The sequence below is a fragment of the Palaemon carinicauda genome, chromosome 20 (assembly GCF_036898095.1).
Source record: "Palaemon carinicauda isolate YSFRI2023 chromosome 20, ASM3689809v2, whole genome shotgun sequence".
NCBI classification, from domain to species: domain Eukaryota; kingdom Metazoa; phylum Arthropoda; class Malacostraca; order Decapoda; family Palaemonidae; genus Palaemon; species Palaemon carinicauda.
Genome location: NC_090744.1, coordinates 43,525,561 through 43,543,047, shown reverse-complemented (window position 1 = coordinate 43,543,047; position 17,487 = coordinate 43,525,561). Strand labels below are relative to the sequence as shown.

The 17,487-nt window shown below is 38.1% G+C and overlaps 1 protein-coding gene across 9 annotated transcripts in view; it reads left to right on the top strand.

Annotated features, from left to right (window-relative positions):
- LOC137660315 (pancreatic triacylglycerol lipase-like) overlaps window positions 1-9,118 on the top strand; it is a 32,435-nt gene extending 23,317 nt beyond the window's left edge. For 7 of the 9 annotated variants that reach the window (XM_068395134.1, XM_068395128.1, XM_068395133.1 and 4 more), the window contains exons 5-11: window positions 453-701; window positions 972-1,096; window positions 1,727-1,835; window positions 1,953-2,136; window positions 3,893-3,990; window positions 6,284-6,471; window positions 9,011-9,118. In XM_068395134.1, the coding sequence (XP_068251235.1) occupies window positions 453-701; window positions 972-1,096; window positions 1,727-1,835; window positions 1,953-2,136; window positions 3,893-3,990; window positions 6,284-6,471; window positions 9,011-9,079 (1,022 nt within the window). In that variant the 3' untranslated portion in view covers window positions 9,080-9,118. Of the gene's footprint in view, window positions 1-452; window positions 702-971; window positions 1,097-1,726; window positions 1,836-1,952; window positions 2,137-3,892; window positions 3,991-6,283; window positions 7,777-9,010 lie in introns of those variants that run through there. The other 2 variants (XR_011047667.1, XM_068395135.1) reach the window with 2 other exon arrangements.
- The last annotated feature ends 8,369 nt before the right edge of the window (window positions 9,119-17,487 follow it).

Here is a 17,487-nt window from a genome sequence, read left to right as displayed (position 1 = left end):
TTTCAGTAAGATGCATGGTATCTAATCCATCATTAATAATATTTGACATATGTCTCAATTAGTTTCCATCCTTCCCAAGGTTGAGAATTAAAACTCTTCCAGTATCAAACTTAAGTTTTTTCCTACAATAATGGGACAAAGTTTGCAGTAAGGCTTACTGAATGGCCAGTTTCTATATATATATATATATATATATATATATATATATATATATATATATATATATATATATATATCGGTTTATATATATATATATATATATATATATATATATAATATATATATATATATATATATATATATATATATATATATACATATATATATATGTGTGTGTATATATATATATATATATATATATATATATATATATATATATATATATATATATATATATATATATCCCTCATTCTACTAATTAGACGCATCCTTCTTTATTATATTTAACACAGCCTTGCTGAAGCGAGAATACTGCAATGTTATTAGCGTGACTTGGTCAGCTGGTTCATATACTGTAAGCTACTTTGTTATCCAAGAGAAAGTTCCGAGTGTGGGCGATGACATCAGTAAACTCTTGCTATTCCTCATCGATGGCGCTGGTCTCTCTATTGACAAAATCCACCTCATTGGCCATTCCTTGGGGGCCCATGTTGTAGGTTACGCAGGGAAAAAAATGAATGGGTCTTTGTCAAGAATAACAGGTGCGTATAATAACTTAGTTGAAGTCACTAGGTATAGCATCAACCGGTTTGGTCAGCCTTTTATGCTATTTACGTTCACAATGTCGAATTATCTGCATCTTCTAACATTTTTGGATCATGATGTCAATTAATGGGTTTCAGTTTGTCAGCAATCATACAAGCTAAGCCCTTGTCTTACAAAAGAAAAAAGAACCTCTCCCTGAAACTCTTTGAAATTTGGAAGATTCTTTACAATCAGTTTTCTAATCTGAAAAATGTTTTAAATGACAGGTCTAGACCCAGCCGGGCTAATGTTCCACGCAGCAGACATCACTGAAAGGCTAGACAAGTCGGATGCAACATTTGTCGATGTCATCCATACTCATGGCTGCACAACTATTATGAGTCAGTGGACCGTAAGTCATTAAAAATAAGTACAATACCTTATAATCTTTTATTATGCAAGTCTCCTGACATCATGGGCTCCTTCCCAAAGTGAGGGCTGGGTAAAACTTAGCCTACTGAGTCATATTTCAAAGGTATCTGGGAAATAGGTAGGACATGTTTGCAACCATATGGTGAAAGTCATAGCAAGGCAAATTCAAGAGAAGTGTATCTCTGCTGAATCAGAATTGTGAAAATAATTCGGCAGAAAGAGCAAGAAAGTTATGTTGTAGAATAAACTTTTAATTTTCATCTGAATTGAGCATCAATATTTGGTTAATAATACGTTTTTTATATGTTAATCTTTGGTAAAGTAGATAAATAAAATTTTGATGCCTAAACTCATAGAATCAAAACTGAAATTTAAAACAAAAAAATGTTTTGGTGAAATAATAGAGAAAAAATATATGCAATAGATTTAATAAGTTATTTCATAATGCAATTAAACTTGAATACAGTTATATAGATAGAGAAACCTTTACTAAAAAACATCTTAAATAAACTTAACTGTCTAGTTTTATTAGAAAATATTACCTAATATATCTTTTACTTGTCATTTCTCATAAAACTGTTCAGTTTTAGTTTAGCGAATCTCTCCACAGGACTGTTATGGCATAGATGAAAACATCGGAGATGCAGATTTCTGGCCCAACGGTGGTCAACGGCAACCCGCCTGTACAGAAAGTGGAGATGGTAACCTTCACACTAAAGGTAAAATACTTCATGATATTTTTTTTTCTTTTGTTTAAAAAAAAGTATTGTAGCCTACAGACACATTAATGTGGATCATTAACATACAAGGTTAATTATTTTCTTTGTTCACGACAGAGGGCAGCAGTTGTGACCATGCAATGGCGTATATATTATACACAGAAAGCATTCGGTATTCAACATATTCAACAAAATTTCTGGCAAGACCTTGTATTTCATGGCCGTACTTCAACAATGGCTCGTGTCCATGTAGCTATCCTGGATCAACTGTTCAGTACATGGGGTATAATGTCAATCCACTGTAAGTAAACTGGCGTCTTATTATTGTCTTCCCCCATCTAATGCGGACCCTTGTTACGCATTAGGTCATTCAAAATTTAAACCCTGCAAAATATAATTATATTTTTCCTCTGATTTCTGTTGTAAAATAGCATATAGCTTCTGTTAGAGAAGTCACGAGTGTGCTGCACAATAATGTGATGTCATCCATAAAATGAAAACTAACATGAATTATGTTCTCAATACTATAGACAATTCTTAAGGTTACCATGAAATCATTTAGATTTATGAAATTGGGCTATATGGCTCAGCACTGGGACCCTGGAGGCCATTGAGCCCTCAGGTGCAACTAGGATAAAACCTGCATCATTTGTTTTTGTGAACTAATCTCAGGAATTTTTGTAACCTAGAGGACAAAGTGTGTTCTCACAGCAAAAAGTGACTAGATTTTACTCTATATAAATTTCCATCTAAAATAACAATATGCTAAACTGAACTAAAGTATTATTATTATGATAAGATACTGCTGATTGGTCTAGTCATCTAAATTGACTTCAATCTGAACTCTAAAGGTATATGTATACATATTTATAGATGTAGTCAATTAACCTTATAACTTTCTTCGAAGCATAGTGAGGGAAGCGATAGGATAGGATTCATAAATATAGCCACAATGCTTGACCCTGCAAGATAATTCAGAGGTCATGTAAAATTATGGGAAAACCCCAGTGTTGCAATATTTAATAGGCTAAAAAGTGAGTTATGATAGAACCAAAAGGGGAACGAATTAATATCTATGAGTATAGAGAGCTATAGCGCACCATATGAGACACATTAATGGCATTACCCCTTAAGCGGTTAGTACAGTGAATACTCAGGTACCAATCATGCATCTGTATGAGACCTGTCATAGAAAATATTACAATTATGATTGAATGGCAGTATGTGTGGAACTTGAGCCATAATGCTCGTTGCTGGGATTGGAGTAGTAGTGATTCGTCACCGGGCAGCAGCTGGGTGAAAACTTGGTAGTTGTACCATGAAGTTAATAGTTTTATGGGTTGAACAGTAAGATTGAAGAAAGGGTGGGAACAAAGGAAGCACAGATGGCTTAAAAGTGGATGCAGCCAAGGGCCAAGGGATACTGCAAAGACTTAAGTAATGCCTACAGTGCACTGTATGAGGAACACCCTCTGAGAAAGCACGTGTTTTCAGGAGCTATAAAAGTCAAGATAGCAGATTCACTTGGAGCATTCATTGATGGGGAGCAAGAGTACAGACTAAGTGGAAGAACACACAAAAGATTTAGAGATAGTTGCAGGTACTAGTTACATTTGGAACAACTATTGAAATATGATGCAGTACTAATGTATGAAGAGTTTAGCAATTGGAGATAAAAGCAGGTGCCTAGGCCCTCCTATTTCACTGAAAAATAAATTATAAAACTTTGTCATAGGGACTTTAGTATATTGAAAAAATATAGTTTTTAATAGATTTATTCCATTACTGAAGCACATTGTAATGATGTAATGAGCAACTTTATATAATTACTACAATCAATTGAAGCAACTTAATAAGTAAGTAATTACAATACAGTACAGTTGAAACGCTATGAAAACTGATGCTTTCTCTGGGTTAGAATCTGTTTTTAGACTTTATAAATTTACATGACATGCCACAGACTAGTCTTCCAAGATGAAAAATGTACCTGCAGCTTGATAATGGTATTTACATGTAGTACTTGCTTGTATTACAAAAACAATTATCTTTATTTTCAGTGTGAGTGGTGTCTTTTACCTCAACACAAGCATGATTTCGCCGTATGCTCTTTCAGATGACCTTTGTTTTGCTGGATTCTCTGTTCTCCAACTAATAGGTTTGTACAAAAAAAAAAAAAAAAAAAAAAAAAAAAAAAAAAAAAAAAAAGTACACTAAAATTTTATAGTCTTGATAAGAAACATTTCAAATTCTAATAAAAGTAGTTCAACTTCAGACATAATGTTACAATGAAATTAAAACCACATACAGTAGTAGTATACCATCTTATCTGCATTACCTGTTGTATGCCTTTCAAGTAGAGTTAGCCCTCCATATTCGTGCGGTTTAGGTAACACAGACAGGCACAAAGATCAAGAATCCGTGAATGCTTGGAGTCTACGCGTAACCTACCAACTCGCTGGTCATTACCTACTTGTGGTTGAGTAACACACTAGGTAACCCACTGTATTGCACTACAGTACATTGTTTTCATGTGTTGTCTATCACGGCATTGTAGTTCATACTACTTTTCAGGGGGTAATTGTTCATTATTAACAAAGCTTCAGTACAAGGTAAGAAGACTCGAAACATGAAAGTTATCGCAACACCACGCTATGTATAAGTAACAACCAAACACTTGTTTGTAATTAACAGCACTTGTCAATGCTGCAGAGTAAAAGTCACCAATAGATGATGGTCAAAATACACTCAATATTGAAAATGAAAGTACAAAAATGTTTCAATGAAGCACAATAAACTTTTTTAAAATCATGTTTTTTTTTTTTAAATTTGATAATGTCTGCTCAAACTAGTCGGTCAGCTGACGAAATCGAATGCTGTGTTTTAAGGTTTCATAAGCAGTAAAAAACTGTACTGTAAATGCTTTACTGATAGTTCTTTCCTAATGAACCTATGAATATTTATCCTACCAGAAATAAAAAAATCTTTAGATAACAATAATTGACTGTAAAACTTCACTAACGTTTACTAAATTTGACTCAGAAAAATCTGTGATGCCCTACACCTTAAGGATTGCGTTCACTGCACTTAAATTACGCTACGCATACACTGTAAAGAGCCCTTGTCTAGACATTCCTGTCTAGATAATCATAAATTAGTTCTCTTTCTCAGCAAAAATCCTTATATTATATGTACTGTATGTAAATTAACACCCTCTCTTTACATTAAATTTTAATCTATTATTCCTTCAATTCACTTTACAGTACTTCCTTTCATTGTTTTTATCGAATTACTTTCCACTTATTTCCTTTTAATAATATTTAATTCCTTCCTGCATAAAAAATTACAAACAATATAGTTTATATAACTACAGTAGAATGGAAACAGACTTTATAGTCATTAATATTTTGTGTTTACAAGACATATGTACTGTGGATAAGAACATGAAATATGCCCAGCTCTAATTTTCAGTCCCCTTCAGTTTATTGAAGATTAGGGGTGGTCATAATAAAAAGAAAAGAATGACAACTTTGATTGATTTACGAGCTAAGAGAACTGGTTGGGAGAGAGTAATTAAATTTAATTTCCTGTTTAATTTGGTGTGTCAGGCTAACTTAACAAAATATCAGTTTATTATGATTGAACAAATTTCCTATCATCTCACGACAGTAATTTTAAAAAGTTTTCTTTTAAAAATGGTGTAAATATTTTCATTTACAAATAAGAAAGTTACTAAATATTGTAAATTCTAGATAAATTCTAATTTCCTTATTTTTCTTCATTGAAGTAACAGTTCTTCTAATAGAAAATTACTCAAGCATATGATAATTAAATAACAATATTCCAATTTCAAAATCTTTACATTTTTTCATAGTGAGAGGGAGAGAGAGATAGAGAGAATCTTTTCTTTTAACTGTAATGCAAATTTATATTTTTCATTAGTATTATTCAAGTGTACACATCAAATATTACTTAAATGTAATATATATATGAACGTCTTTAAATAATTTTTATAATATGGATTACAGTACTATGCAAAGGGTTTATTACTGAATAGTTTACATGTAGGCGTACAGTATTATCTATGAAGTTGTCAAGTATATCTGTCAGCTAGAGATGGGCTGTTGTGCTGTGCCGAGATTGATCAAACAAGTCCGAGAGCAAAGGAATTCACAGATGTGCAAGAGTACTAATGCAAAACCTTGAATACATGAACTTTTGTATTTAATAGGTTATATGGTTCTCTGTATCCCGAAAGACCGAATACACAAAGAATCTGCGAATAACGAGGGCTAACTGTACTGTATGTAGTAAGTTTTCGAATATAGCAATCCCGACTTGACATGTTACTCAACATTTACTGTACCAATTGAAACAAGCTTTCAAATCATCTAAATACAGTGTACCATTCCTTGCATTACCTCTTACATAATTTCAAAATGTCTTTTCAGGGTTAATCCTAATCTCGATTCTCACGCTGATAATGATGCTCTTCGTGGTTGCGGCAGTAGTCCAGCAGTATTACGGCATTCCTATCCTTACTCGACTGAGCTCTGCTATGGGTTGTCATGGTGGTACCTGGCATGGGCTACAAGAATCGTCTTCATCAGAGTTACTCGCAGCAGCCAAAGAAAACGAAGTCATGACTTAGTTCTTTTGTTTTCACTCTTTCAGTAGCATCGCACCATATTGAATCAATCACGAGGAACACGTAAAAGTTTACCATGCATCCGTAGATTGGTGAGAGTTATCTATTGTAACAGCTACATCTTACCTGTACTTTGCATATACAATATGTGCCTGGGATGCATGAGACATCTCTTCAAAAACTGTCTGTGGTGATTTGCACATTACTTGAAAAACTTTCTTTTAAAGTGGTGTGGCCTGACCTTAATGCATTGAAAATATTAACAAACAGTCATTTGTAGCTCTTCTGTCAATCTCAATTACTTTGGTGGTGGTAAAACTTTCTTCATTATCTGAAAAGCTTACATTTTGAAGGGTACTAAAGCATTTAAACTTTTAGGCCTACATTGATCAATTATGCTAACACTATGGGTTTGGCATTAAAAGTTATAAGTAAATCGTAGAAAACGAGATAACGAATCAGGGTTTCTTTATCTAGTGTGATTCATAAAAGATAACTCTTTTTCTTTGACCAGATAACTGTTGCCCTTCTTTGTGATATGTCATGAGGTGTTACGCTTTGTCTTGCCAAGCATGTGCGTACGAAATGCTTGGTGTGTTTTCCTTCGTGCCCGAAATAGTCTTTCAAGTAATTTCCTCTTGAACTTGGAGAAAAAAAGTGATTGAAGACTTGTACATTGTAGATAGAGTAAAATAGAATTTTCCAGTACTGTACTATCAAACTATCACGTTTATTTCTACAGTATATTAGTTTGCTTTCGTATTGCATACAGTATTATAGTACAGTATACTTAACATCATAGCTTTCAGTCATTACAAAGCTGATAAACAGCTTTTAAGTGCATTGCTGTAACAATATTGAATGTCAACCTTTTTTTATTCTAATAACTTTAGCAGGTTTTATAAATGGTAATACTCTGTATTTTTAAGATTAAAAACTTGTTTTGAATGACCTCTGATAAACCTGTTTATAGATCTCAAATTCACCTACATTATTCAGTGGTAGTTGGTATTTCTCAGTGGTTTTGTCGAGTGACTTTATTGTAGTCTTTAAAATAATTACCACCATTATACATCTTCAATTTATTTTCATAGATTTAGCAAGAAATTAAAATTAAATTAAGATGTACTGCTACTTCCCTTAGTTGATCAATTGTTTGATAGTCTTTTTTGCAGTGTTTTAGATATTCAAATCTTGCTCTTATTGTTAGTGCAGTATATTTTTTAAAATTAAGGCTGCTTTGTCTTTTCAGATGTGCACAGTACTGTAAAACAATATTAAATTTGCTTAGCTGTATTGTAACCTCTCCCCTAAACTCTCCGCCATGAATATCTGAGCACTGTACAGTATACCTTATTGACCATGACTTGCTTATAGAGAGATTCGGTGCTTACCATTTTAGCAAATTCATTTTATAATAAAACCCATGAATTTCATAAAGTTGTTTACTTAAATTGTCAGTATGCTGACAAGAAAATGTTCTGAAGGCTAGATTTTCACTATCAAAGGGTTGTTGCCTAGAAAAACCTTTTGTTTGTAATAACAATGGTTCATCTTAAGAAAATGTTAATGACTAAAGAACCAAGTTGTAGTTGCATCTAAAGATAAAATCATTTAGCCAAACCATGATCATCTCAGGTAATTCATGTGTTAACCTACAGGCAATTCAAGATACTGTAATTCTTCCAACCCAAATATTTTGAGAAAGTCTATTTCCTATTTCGGATACCATATAGTAGTGACTTAAGGTGTAGGAAATTTTTACAATAGCAAGGATTTTGCAGCAACAATTCTACATGATTGAATTAGATTTAAGAATGTATTTTAAATAGTGCACCTTTATAAGAAAAACATCAGATAAAACTCAAACCTTACATCTTTGTATATACAATATATTTTTCTTCTTGTTGTAACACCTTTGTGATAAAAATAGAAAACTTTCCAAATCTGGCTGGGTAATCTTAAACATGCCTGTAATTTCCTAAATTGATAATTTTGTCGTTCTACCAAAATTAATAGACAGTTTTAAGTCAAATTTAACCTTGATACCAGGACAAGACAACAGCACACTAGTCAGTTTGTGTGGGCCTTTTCATTTAAGATTTAATTTTGTATGACTCTACACTTTCACACATTGGGTAGTAAATGCTTTTGGTGTATGTGCTATGGTAGCAATAGCTTTTATTTTTTATTCATTTTTCCCTACAGTAATAAAACACTATTAACCAATCATATTTAATCTTTGAAACAGTTCCAGGTTTTTAATCAGGAACTACACAATACTTATAAAACGACATCTCTTAAATGTTTTGATGTACAGTTATATGTTCACATGACTACTAGCTTAACATTTAGGAACATGACTTAATCTGTTAAATAGTTTAATATAACTTAATCATGCATCACCCATTTTGGTTTGATATATCATCATCAGCTACATATTACTCAAGTTCAAGTAACAACAGTACTTGAAGTATCTTGTTTCCATGAAGGAGACATTTTGTAGTCATTGCTTTTTTTTTATTTACAGCCTCTTGTAGCCAATGAGCAAGAACAGCTGAAAGCTGCACCGGAAACGATTGACACAATCAAAACATGATGTTATGGTATCCCAATAAAAGTCACCTACTGGAATAAAGTGTTTTTTTTTTCTCTCGATTTCCAACACCTTCCCATACGGCTTGCTTCAGAATTTTGAAGCTACATACATGATGCTTTTTTTTTTTCTTTCTGCAGACTGACATAGTTGGATGCCACAGGTGAACCCAATGCACACTAAAATTGTGCCAATACATTTGGTAACGTACAGTAGAAGTCTTTGTAAATGGTACCTTCAGGACTTTGCTGTTACCAGATAATCAAATGTGCCTTTGTATAAGATGATCTCTTAAGAGTACTTTAAAATCTTGCTCAAACTTCCTATTATATCGCCCAAGTGACCACAAATAATTCACAGACACACTAGACAGAGTAGGAAACCAAGATTAATTACTTATATTAGTAAAAGAACAGGAAAAAATTACAGTTTATAGGGCTACTCCTGCGATCTTGCATATTGTGGGACCCATAACAAATGACTTTATTTTGTAATTCACGTATTATGCGAGTTCCTTTATATCAGACCAAGTTACAATAAACTTACTTCTTTCCCTTTATCTCTTTAGCACAACTTCTAGTATTGTACAATGTTTAAAACATAAAAGAACAATCAAAGTATTGTTTGTAACGCACAAGGCTACTGATATTTGTAATGTACAAAGCTACAAACAACAGAGCAAAAATATGGCCATTGTTATGAACCGCTGTTTCGGATAATAGTCATTTGAACTTTCCCACAATAGTTGTTACAAATGACATTAAGTATACTGTGGAAGATTTTTTTAATGTGGGGGAAACTTGTTCTGGGAAAACCTCCCTGCAACAGGCAACTAAGGTTCTTCCCGGGGGATATGACTGAGCGCAATCACTCGGCACACCATCAGAGTAAAATACATTGGATGTTGCACTTTACACTAATGTCCTGTCCAGAGGATTACTTCCACATAATCTCTTTGAAATTTCACTTTAGATCTATCCCTATCCTCGGTTGCTACTTTGGCTCTGTGCTAGAAACACCCATGGAATGCTGGACAGGTGATTATATAGACCATATCGCTAAAAGCGGAAATGAAGCACTAGTGTAAAATTCATTTATTTACTCTAAACTAAAATGGAGCAGAGGCATATATGTTATTCATTTACTCTAAATTCTGCTTACTAGCATCAATTCAGAATGAGGATCTTCACCCTTCAAAGCACATCTTACCTTTATTGTTTTATTAAACTTCCTCTCCTAAATGATATGTCTGGAGCAGATAATTAATTCAAATCAACACAGAGTACTTTAAAATTTCTCAAATAATTTCAGGCTTATACTTGTCAACAATTCATGTAAATCACTCAATAAAAGGGGTAAAAAGACATGAATTGTTCTAAATCTACCGAATACTTTTATTCCAGCAATAACGAACTGGACATTTTAACAATTTCAAAGGCAATAAAGAATAAAAGTTTTATCAAAGTTTACAACACACACAAGTCAATAATTAATGGAAATACTAAGCAAAATTAAATGAAGGTTAAACCATAACACTCCTGAACTCAGAACAAAAGTCTATTGAAAACGTTCCATACTTGGTCAAATGAAACACAAAGTCAGACACGTAGTCGGTGACCTGGGACATGAGGTAAAAAACAAAGTCGTAATAACCCAAATTCATCAATTGCAATAATAAATTCCATGCGCACAGCCCGTATATCAAAACCAGACGCGTGAACTAAGAAAAAATACATGAACTACCCGGTAATCCAAGAGGGGACGTATGGCCACACTATTTTACAACTCGCATCAGTTCTATCCTGCTAGCCTCGTGTTCCAATTTATTGCATTGTTGTCAGTGTAGTACTTTTCCAACAGGCCCATCCCTGTACAGTATTCCCTGTTTCTCAGTCTAAAGGAGTTTCTGGATTCTAGAATCATGTCTGGAGTAATCACCACAGTAACTTCAGGATATCAACAATTCATCCGTCTTCAGGACAATCAATGGGCAAAGGGGAAGATGTGTGGGGTGAGCCAGGGTTTTTCCATCATAGAAGGTGAGCTTCACCTGGTCACTAGGATGTTTCATGAACAAATGGGAAGGTATCCGGATAAGGACATTTTATCTGTCTTCTCCCCGGTCAGCAGAGCATCGGCATGCATAGTTTTGGTCTTACACAACTAGAGGTGCTACAACATGATTTCCAACACAGGGCTTTATGGACTTGTTGGAAGTAATTTTCATATAGTTTTTTTTTTTTTTTATTTATAATACAAGGAGTAATCTTGTGGCTCCAGGGGAACATACATAAGAACAACCTTAAGTGCCTGGTGTACCTAAAAATGAAGAAATTAAGACGTTTATCAAAAAGGGTTTGTGCAGTGGACAAATATATTTCCTACACAATCAGATATGACTTTGTGACAGAGATTAAATTAAATGCACATAAATCCTTAATGTTTAAGTTATAAACAATTCCAGAGAAAGTTTTTTTATCTGAAGATACTTTATCTTATGGAATTCTGTGTAAAGAACCATGTGTTATCATTAAGGCCGTTGTCCTTCGTAACTAGTCTCTGAAGGCTCAAGACACGAAGGAGCAGGAAGGGGATATCTTTCAATGCAGAAAAGAGCTTACACTTCTTACCAATACTGGAAGGAGACGAGGAAGGAGAACGATCTCACTTAGCTCATTACTTGCATCATGAAAGAATTCCTTCCCACTGGAAGGACAGCCACTTCCTATAAAACCCACATGGAGATTCCACAGAATATCGTTTACCACAGCATTAGCCATTGTTAAGCACAAGCGTAGCACATATAATGATAAGCACACTTAGTGACAATAAGGAAAAAAGAAAGCGCTAAGCACTATAAGTGGAAACCCTGAATGTAGAGAGACGAGGGGAGACCTCTTCTCTTAACAGCAACCAGAATGTGAGTGAAACCTACCAGCAGCCACATGGCCGCCATGGGGTTGCTATTGTAACTAACCATGGTGCAACTGTGCAACACAGCCGATTTTCTTTTATTATTGTCTGGTCGTAAAAAACGGAACTAGGAGTAACCCTTTTAAATAACTCTGAAGTTTGTATCCATGTAGGAATAAATACCTAATAGAAAAATAATATAGGGTTCAGGTATTTAGCTAGAAATTAGTGTCATATACTTATCGGTTAGAAATTCAAATTTCATATACTTACCCTTTTATGGTACCCAGTCCCTTCACTTTTGTAAGTAATATTATCCCCTCAAATGGGGGGGGGGGGGGGTATCATGAGCCACCACCTTACTCTAAATTGCTAGGTTTTAAAAGGGCCCTGCTTTATACCCAGTATCATACTTGTCCAGGTTGGGATCATCCCTAAACAGATACATTTTGGTTTTTTCTTTAGTTGACTTCCCCTGCTGCTGCTTATCAAATCTTTCTTTTTCTTGCTGTGCCACTGCGTTTCCGATAAAAAATAAATAAATAAATACATGTAGAAGTGCAGTATTAAAAATTGCAGACAAAATAGAAGGTGAACACAAATTACGATAAAAAATAAAATCTGTCATAGATACGTAAGCTGATTGTTCTATATTTATGACATTTATCCCGTGTCACGTATCAACCTTTATTGGGAAGCCTTTTGTCCCGTAATTTCAATATTTAAAAAAGAACACGATATAATAAAATAGCAAAATTTTGCAAAACATGGGGTAAAGGAAGCCACCCAAAATATGCAATAGTGCAGGTGCAGTGGCGTCAGCATGATCGCTGATTTCATCACATATGGTCAAAACAAACACCATCTCTTGAGAGCAGCTGGATACAATGCAAAACATGACAAATGAAAAATAACACACGAACAACAATGAGGAAAATGATTTTAAAAGGAATATAGTAAGATTTTCATCAAATATATTTTATAACAGTATCTATAATATCCTTTAATGCTGCAAAACATGCTTGATTCCAATATTGTAAAGATAAAATTAAAATGTTAGTGTTGGTAAATGTTAAATCCTTCACCAAATGAAATGAGTGATATTTTCCCTCAAGCACATAAGGCGTAATACTTTTTTTTCACACAGTATCCATGCTCCACCTTCCATTGATACTGTTTATATTGATCAAATATTCCTCAAACTTTTTAAATATTTAACATTAATCAACCTCCTGTGGTTTCTCTACTAAGATGCAAAACTGAAGGTATTACTGTAAATGTTTTTCTTTACAAAAGAGCACAGCATGACAAATTCGTAGATAATTTGTATTTTTCCTAACCATACAAACCTTAGCTATTCAATTAGGGTATTACTTTCGGCATAGCTGAAATGACGAGCCATTAGATTTTTAACGAAGGTTTACTACCCCCTCACTAGTTAGCGAGGGGGTAGGGGAGGGGTAGCTAGCTACCCCTCCTCTCCCTCACACGCCGGTGAGTAGCTCACTTTGCTTAGAGGTAGGACTTCCCGGGGGACAGGGCTGGTGGGCAAGTTTGATTAAATAGCTAAGGTTTGTATGGTTAGGAAAAATACAAATTATCTACGAATGTCATTTGTTCCGTAACCGAAATACAAACCACGCTATTTGATTAGGGTGACTTAACCCTTAGGTAGGGTGGTAAGTCCCAGCCGTACTGGCTTTGGCTTTTGCCCGGGGACTCAGTATCTGAGTGTGTTAGAACTCAAGATAAGGGGTCCCTGCACCTCGCAAGTGCCTTGCTCTGCAAGGACCGCGGCCTACGTGAGCTAGTGTGTGAAGGAGTGAAGTGTGACTCGTCCTAGGAAGTTGACCTGGAGTCCTTTAGAAGGAATTCTAGGTTAGGACGATCCCAATACCACCTCGTAAGGGTATGGGGACGTGACAGTATTAACTTAATACTAGGAACACAAGGAAACATGGTTTACCTGCAGTGGTTTGAGGTCATCTGTGCAGAGAACCTACGATGCTGCTTCCCCCAAGAGAGGGGAAGATGAAGAAAAGAATAAGGGCCAGGCATACCTTTTCATTCATGCAGACTAAAACCGGGTAACAATGCCCTCAACCTTCTGCTACTTGTCCATTAAGGAGCCTGAGGTTTAAACCAGCTGTTGTGCAGCCACCACAGGGCCGATAGAGAACGTATCGAGCCTCCTGTGGGTCACGTCTTGCAGGTAGTGGGCTGTGAAGGTCGTTTGACGCTTCCAAACCCCTGCTTGTAGGACCTGCGTCACTGAGTAATTTCTCTTGAATGCCAGGGACATAGCAATACCCCTGACATCATGTGCCCTAGGGCGACGTGACGGAGGAGGGTCTGGATTCAGGGAATGGTAGATAACCCTGCGAATCCAAGCTGAGATTGTATTCTTAGTGACCCTCCTCTTCGTCCTTCCTGTGCTCACGAACAATGCTTGCACCCGAGGACGAATTGCAGCTGTTCTCTTAAGATAGAGCCTCAGACTCCTTACTGGGCACAGTAAGAGATGGTCTGGGTCATCTGTGACAGAACGGAGACTCGAAATCCGGAAGGAGTCGAACCGGGGGTCCGGAACTCCTGGATTCTGAGTCTTAGCTACAAACTCAGGGACGAATCTGAATGTTATCTCCCCCCATCCCCTTGAATGGGCGATATCATACGAGAGACCATGAAGTTCGCTGACTGGCTTGGCCGAGGCTAGAGCAAACAGGAACACTGTCTTCCAAGTCAGGTGGCGATCAGAAGCCTGGTGTAATGGTTCGAAAGGAGGTCTCTTAAGAGACCTGAGGACTCAAACCATGTTCCATGGAGGAGGTCTCACTTCCGACTGGGGCAGGTAAGTTCATAACTTCGTATGAGTAGAGAAAGTTCCAGCGAAGAGGAAATGTCCATTCCTTTGAGCCTGAAGGCAAGACTTAAGGCCGAGCGATAGCCTTTCACTGCCGAGACTGAAAGGCGCATTTCTTCCCGCAAATACACGAGAAACTCCGCTATTGCTGGAATAGTGGCATCGAGTGGAGAGATACCCCTTCCATAACACCAACCACAGAAGACTCTCCACTTTGCCTGGTAGACCCCTGCGGATGACTTTCGCAGGTGTCGAGATATCCTTTCCGCAACTTGTTGCGAAAAGCCTCTCTCTGTGAGGAGACGCTGGATAGTCTCCAGGCGTGAAGTCGGGGCGATGCTACGGCTTTGTGGAAGATGTTGGCATGTGGTTGTCTGAGTAGCTTGTGTCGAGGAGGAAGTTCTCTCAGGAGTTCCGTCAGGAGCTGCAGAAGGTCCGGGAACCACTCTGCGTGATGCCAATGCGGAGCTATTAAGGTCATCGAAAGGTTGACCGATATTCTGGTCTTGTTGAGTACCCTTCTCATCAGACAGAACGGGGGAAAGGCGTAGACGTCGATATTGTCCCACCGTTGTTGAAAGGCATCTTGCCAGAGTGCCTTGGGGTCCGGGACTGGGGAGCAGTACAGCGGGAGCTTGAAATTCAAGGCTGTCGTGAACAGATCCACCGTCGGGGAACCCCACAAAATCTGAGATGCCCTGCTCAGACTGTCGGCGAGCACATTCCTCTTGCCTGGAGTGAAGCGAGCTGATAGTGGAATCGAGTGGACTTCAGTCCATCTCAGTATCTCTACTGCAAGATGGGATAGCTGCTGTAAAAAGGTACCTCCCTGCTTGTTGATGTAAGCCACTACCGTGGTGTTGTCGCTCATCACCACCACGGAGTGACCCGCCAGGTATTGTTGGAACTGCTGAAGTGCCAGATACACGGCCTTCATTTCTAGCAGGATTATGTGGAGGCACTTTTCTAATTCTGACCAGAGGCCTGAGGTCCTGTGGTTCAGAATGTGGGCCCCCCCCCCCCCCCACCCTTTTTTTGAGGCGTCCGAAAACAGCATCAGATCTGGGGGGAGGACGAGAAGATCCACTCCCTTTCGTAGGTTTTCCTCTGTCAACCACCACTGAAGATCCGTCCGTTCCGCAGGACCCATTGGGAGCAAGATGTCCGGGGAATCGTGTCCTTGATTCCGCCGGGACTTGAGTCGCCATTGCAGGGATCTCATCCTGAGGCGACCATTTGGAACTAGACGGGCCAGAGAAGAAAGGTGACCGAGGAGACGTAACCACGATTGGGCTGGGAGTTCTTCTCGTCTGAGGAAAGGAACTGCGACCCTCCTCAGCCATGCTATCCTGTAGTCTGATGGGAAGGTTTTGTGGAGATTGGTGTCCAAGATCATGTCTAATATACTAGTCGTTGGGTTGGCAGCAGGGAAGACTTCTCAAGATTTACCATGATCCCTAGATCTTGGCAAAGTCCCAGAAGTTTGTCTCGGTGTCGAAGAAGGGTCGACTCCGAGTCTGCTAGGATCAGCCAGTCGTCCAGATAGCGGAGGAGACGGATGCCGATCCTGTGTGCCCACGAAGAAATCAGTGTGAACACCCTGGTGAATACCTGAGGTGCTGTGGAGAGACCGAAACACAGCACCTTGAACTGGTAGATCTTGTTGTCTAGGCTGAATCTTAAGTACTTCTTGAAGACGGATGGACTGGGATCTGGAAGTAGGCTTCCTTCAGGTCCAGTGTACACATGAAGTCTTGTGGTCTCACCGCAAGTCTGACCGTGTCCGCCGTCTCCATGCTGAACGGGGTTTGTTTGACAAACCTGTTCAGGGATGAGAGGTCGACGACTGGTCTCCAGCCTCCAGATGCCTTCTTTACAAGAAAGAGTCGACTGAAGAAGCCTGGGGAACCGTCGACGACCTCCTGGAGAGCGCCCTTCTTTAACATGGTCTCGACTTCTGCCCGTAGGGCTTGGCCTCTTGCCAATCCCATGGCAAAGGAGCTCAACGACACTGGATCCGCTGTCAGGGGAGGTAGAGATGTTATGAACGGGACACGATATCCCTGACAGATTATGGAAATCGTCTAGGAATCGGCCCCGAGTTGCTGCCACCTGTCTGCGCAACTTTGAAGGCATCCCCCCACTGGTGGACATGCAGGGGGACTGCCAATCCTAGCGTTTGCAGCCTCGGCTGCTCCCTCTAGGATTCTTTCCTCCCCTGGAGGACGCTTCGACACCGTTGCCTTCGCTGCCACAGCCGGTTTCGTTGTCTTGGACGGGGGAGGTTGTTGAGGTGCCGGAGGTTTATAGGGCTTTGATGTAAGAGCCCTATGAAGGAGGGAGTCCTGGTTGGATTTCCTCCACCTCTCGGCTGCTTGTTCCAAGTCTTTAGGCTCGAACAGGTTCTTCCCTAGAAGGGAAGAATGTCTGAGCCTTCTGACCTCGACGGCTGGGACCTTCGCGTGGAACCTCTCAGCCACCGCATCACGACGTTTCAGGATTGAGTTGGCCCACAAGTTTGAGACTTGGTGGGCCAGAAACTCAATGGTGCGGGTGCCCGAGAGGAGGAAGGTCTCCAGGGCCTTCCTGGTGCTCTCCTTAGAAAAATTTTCGGATCGCAACAGGATGCCAAGAG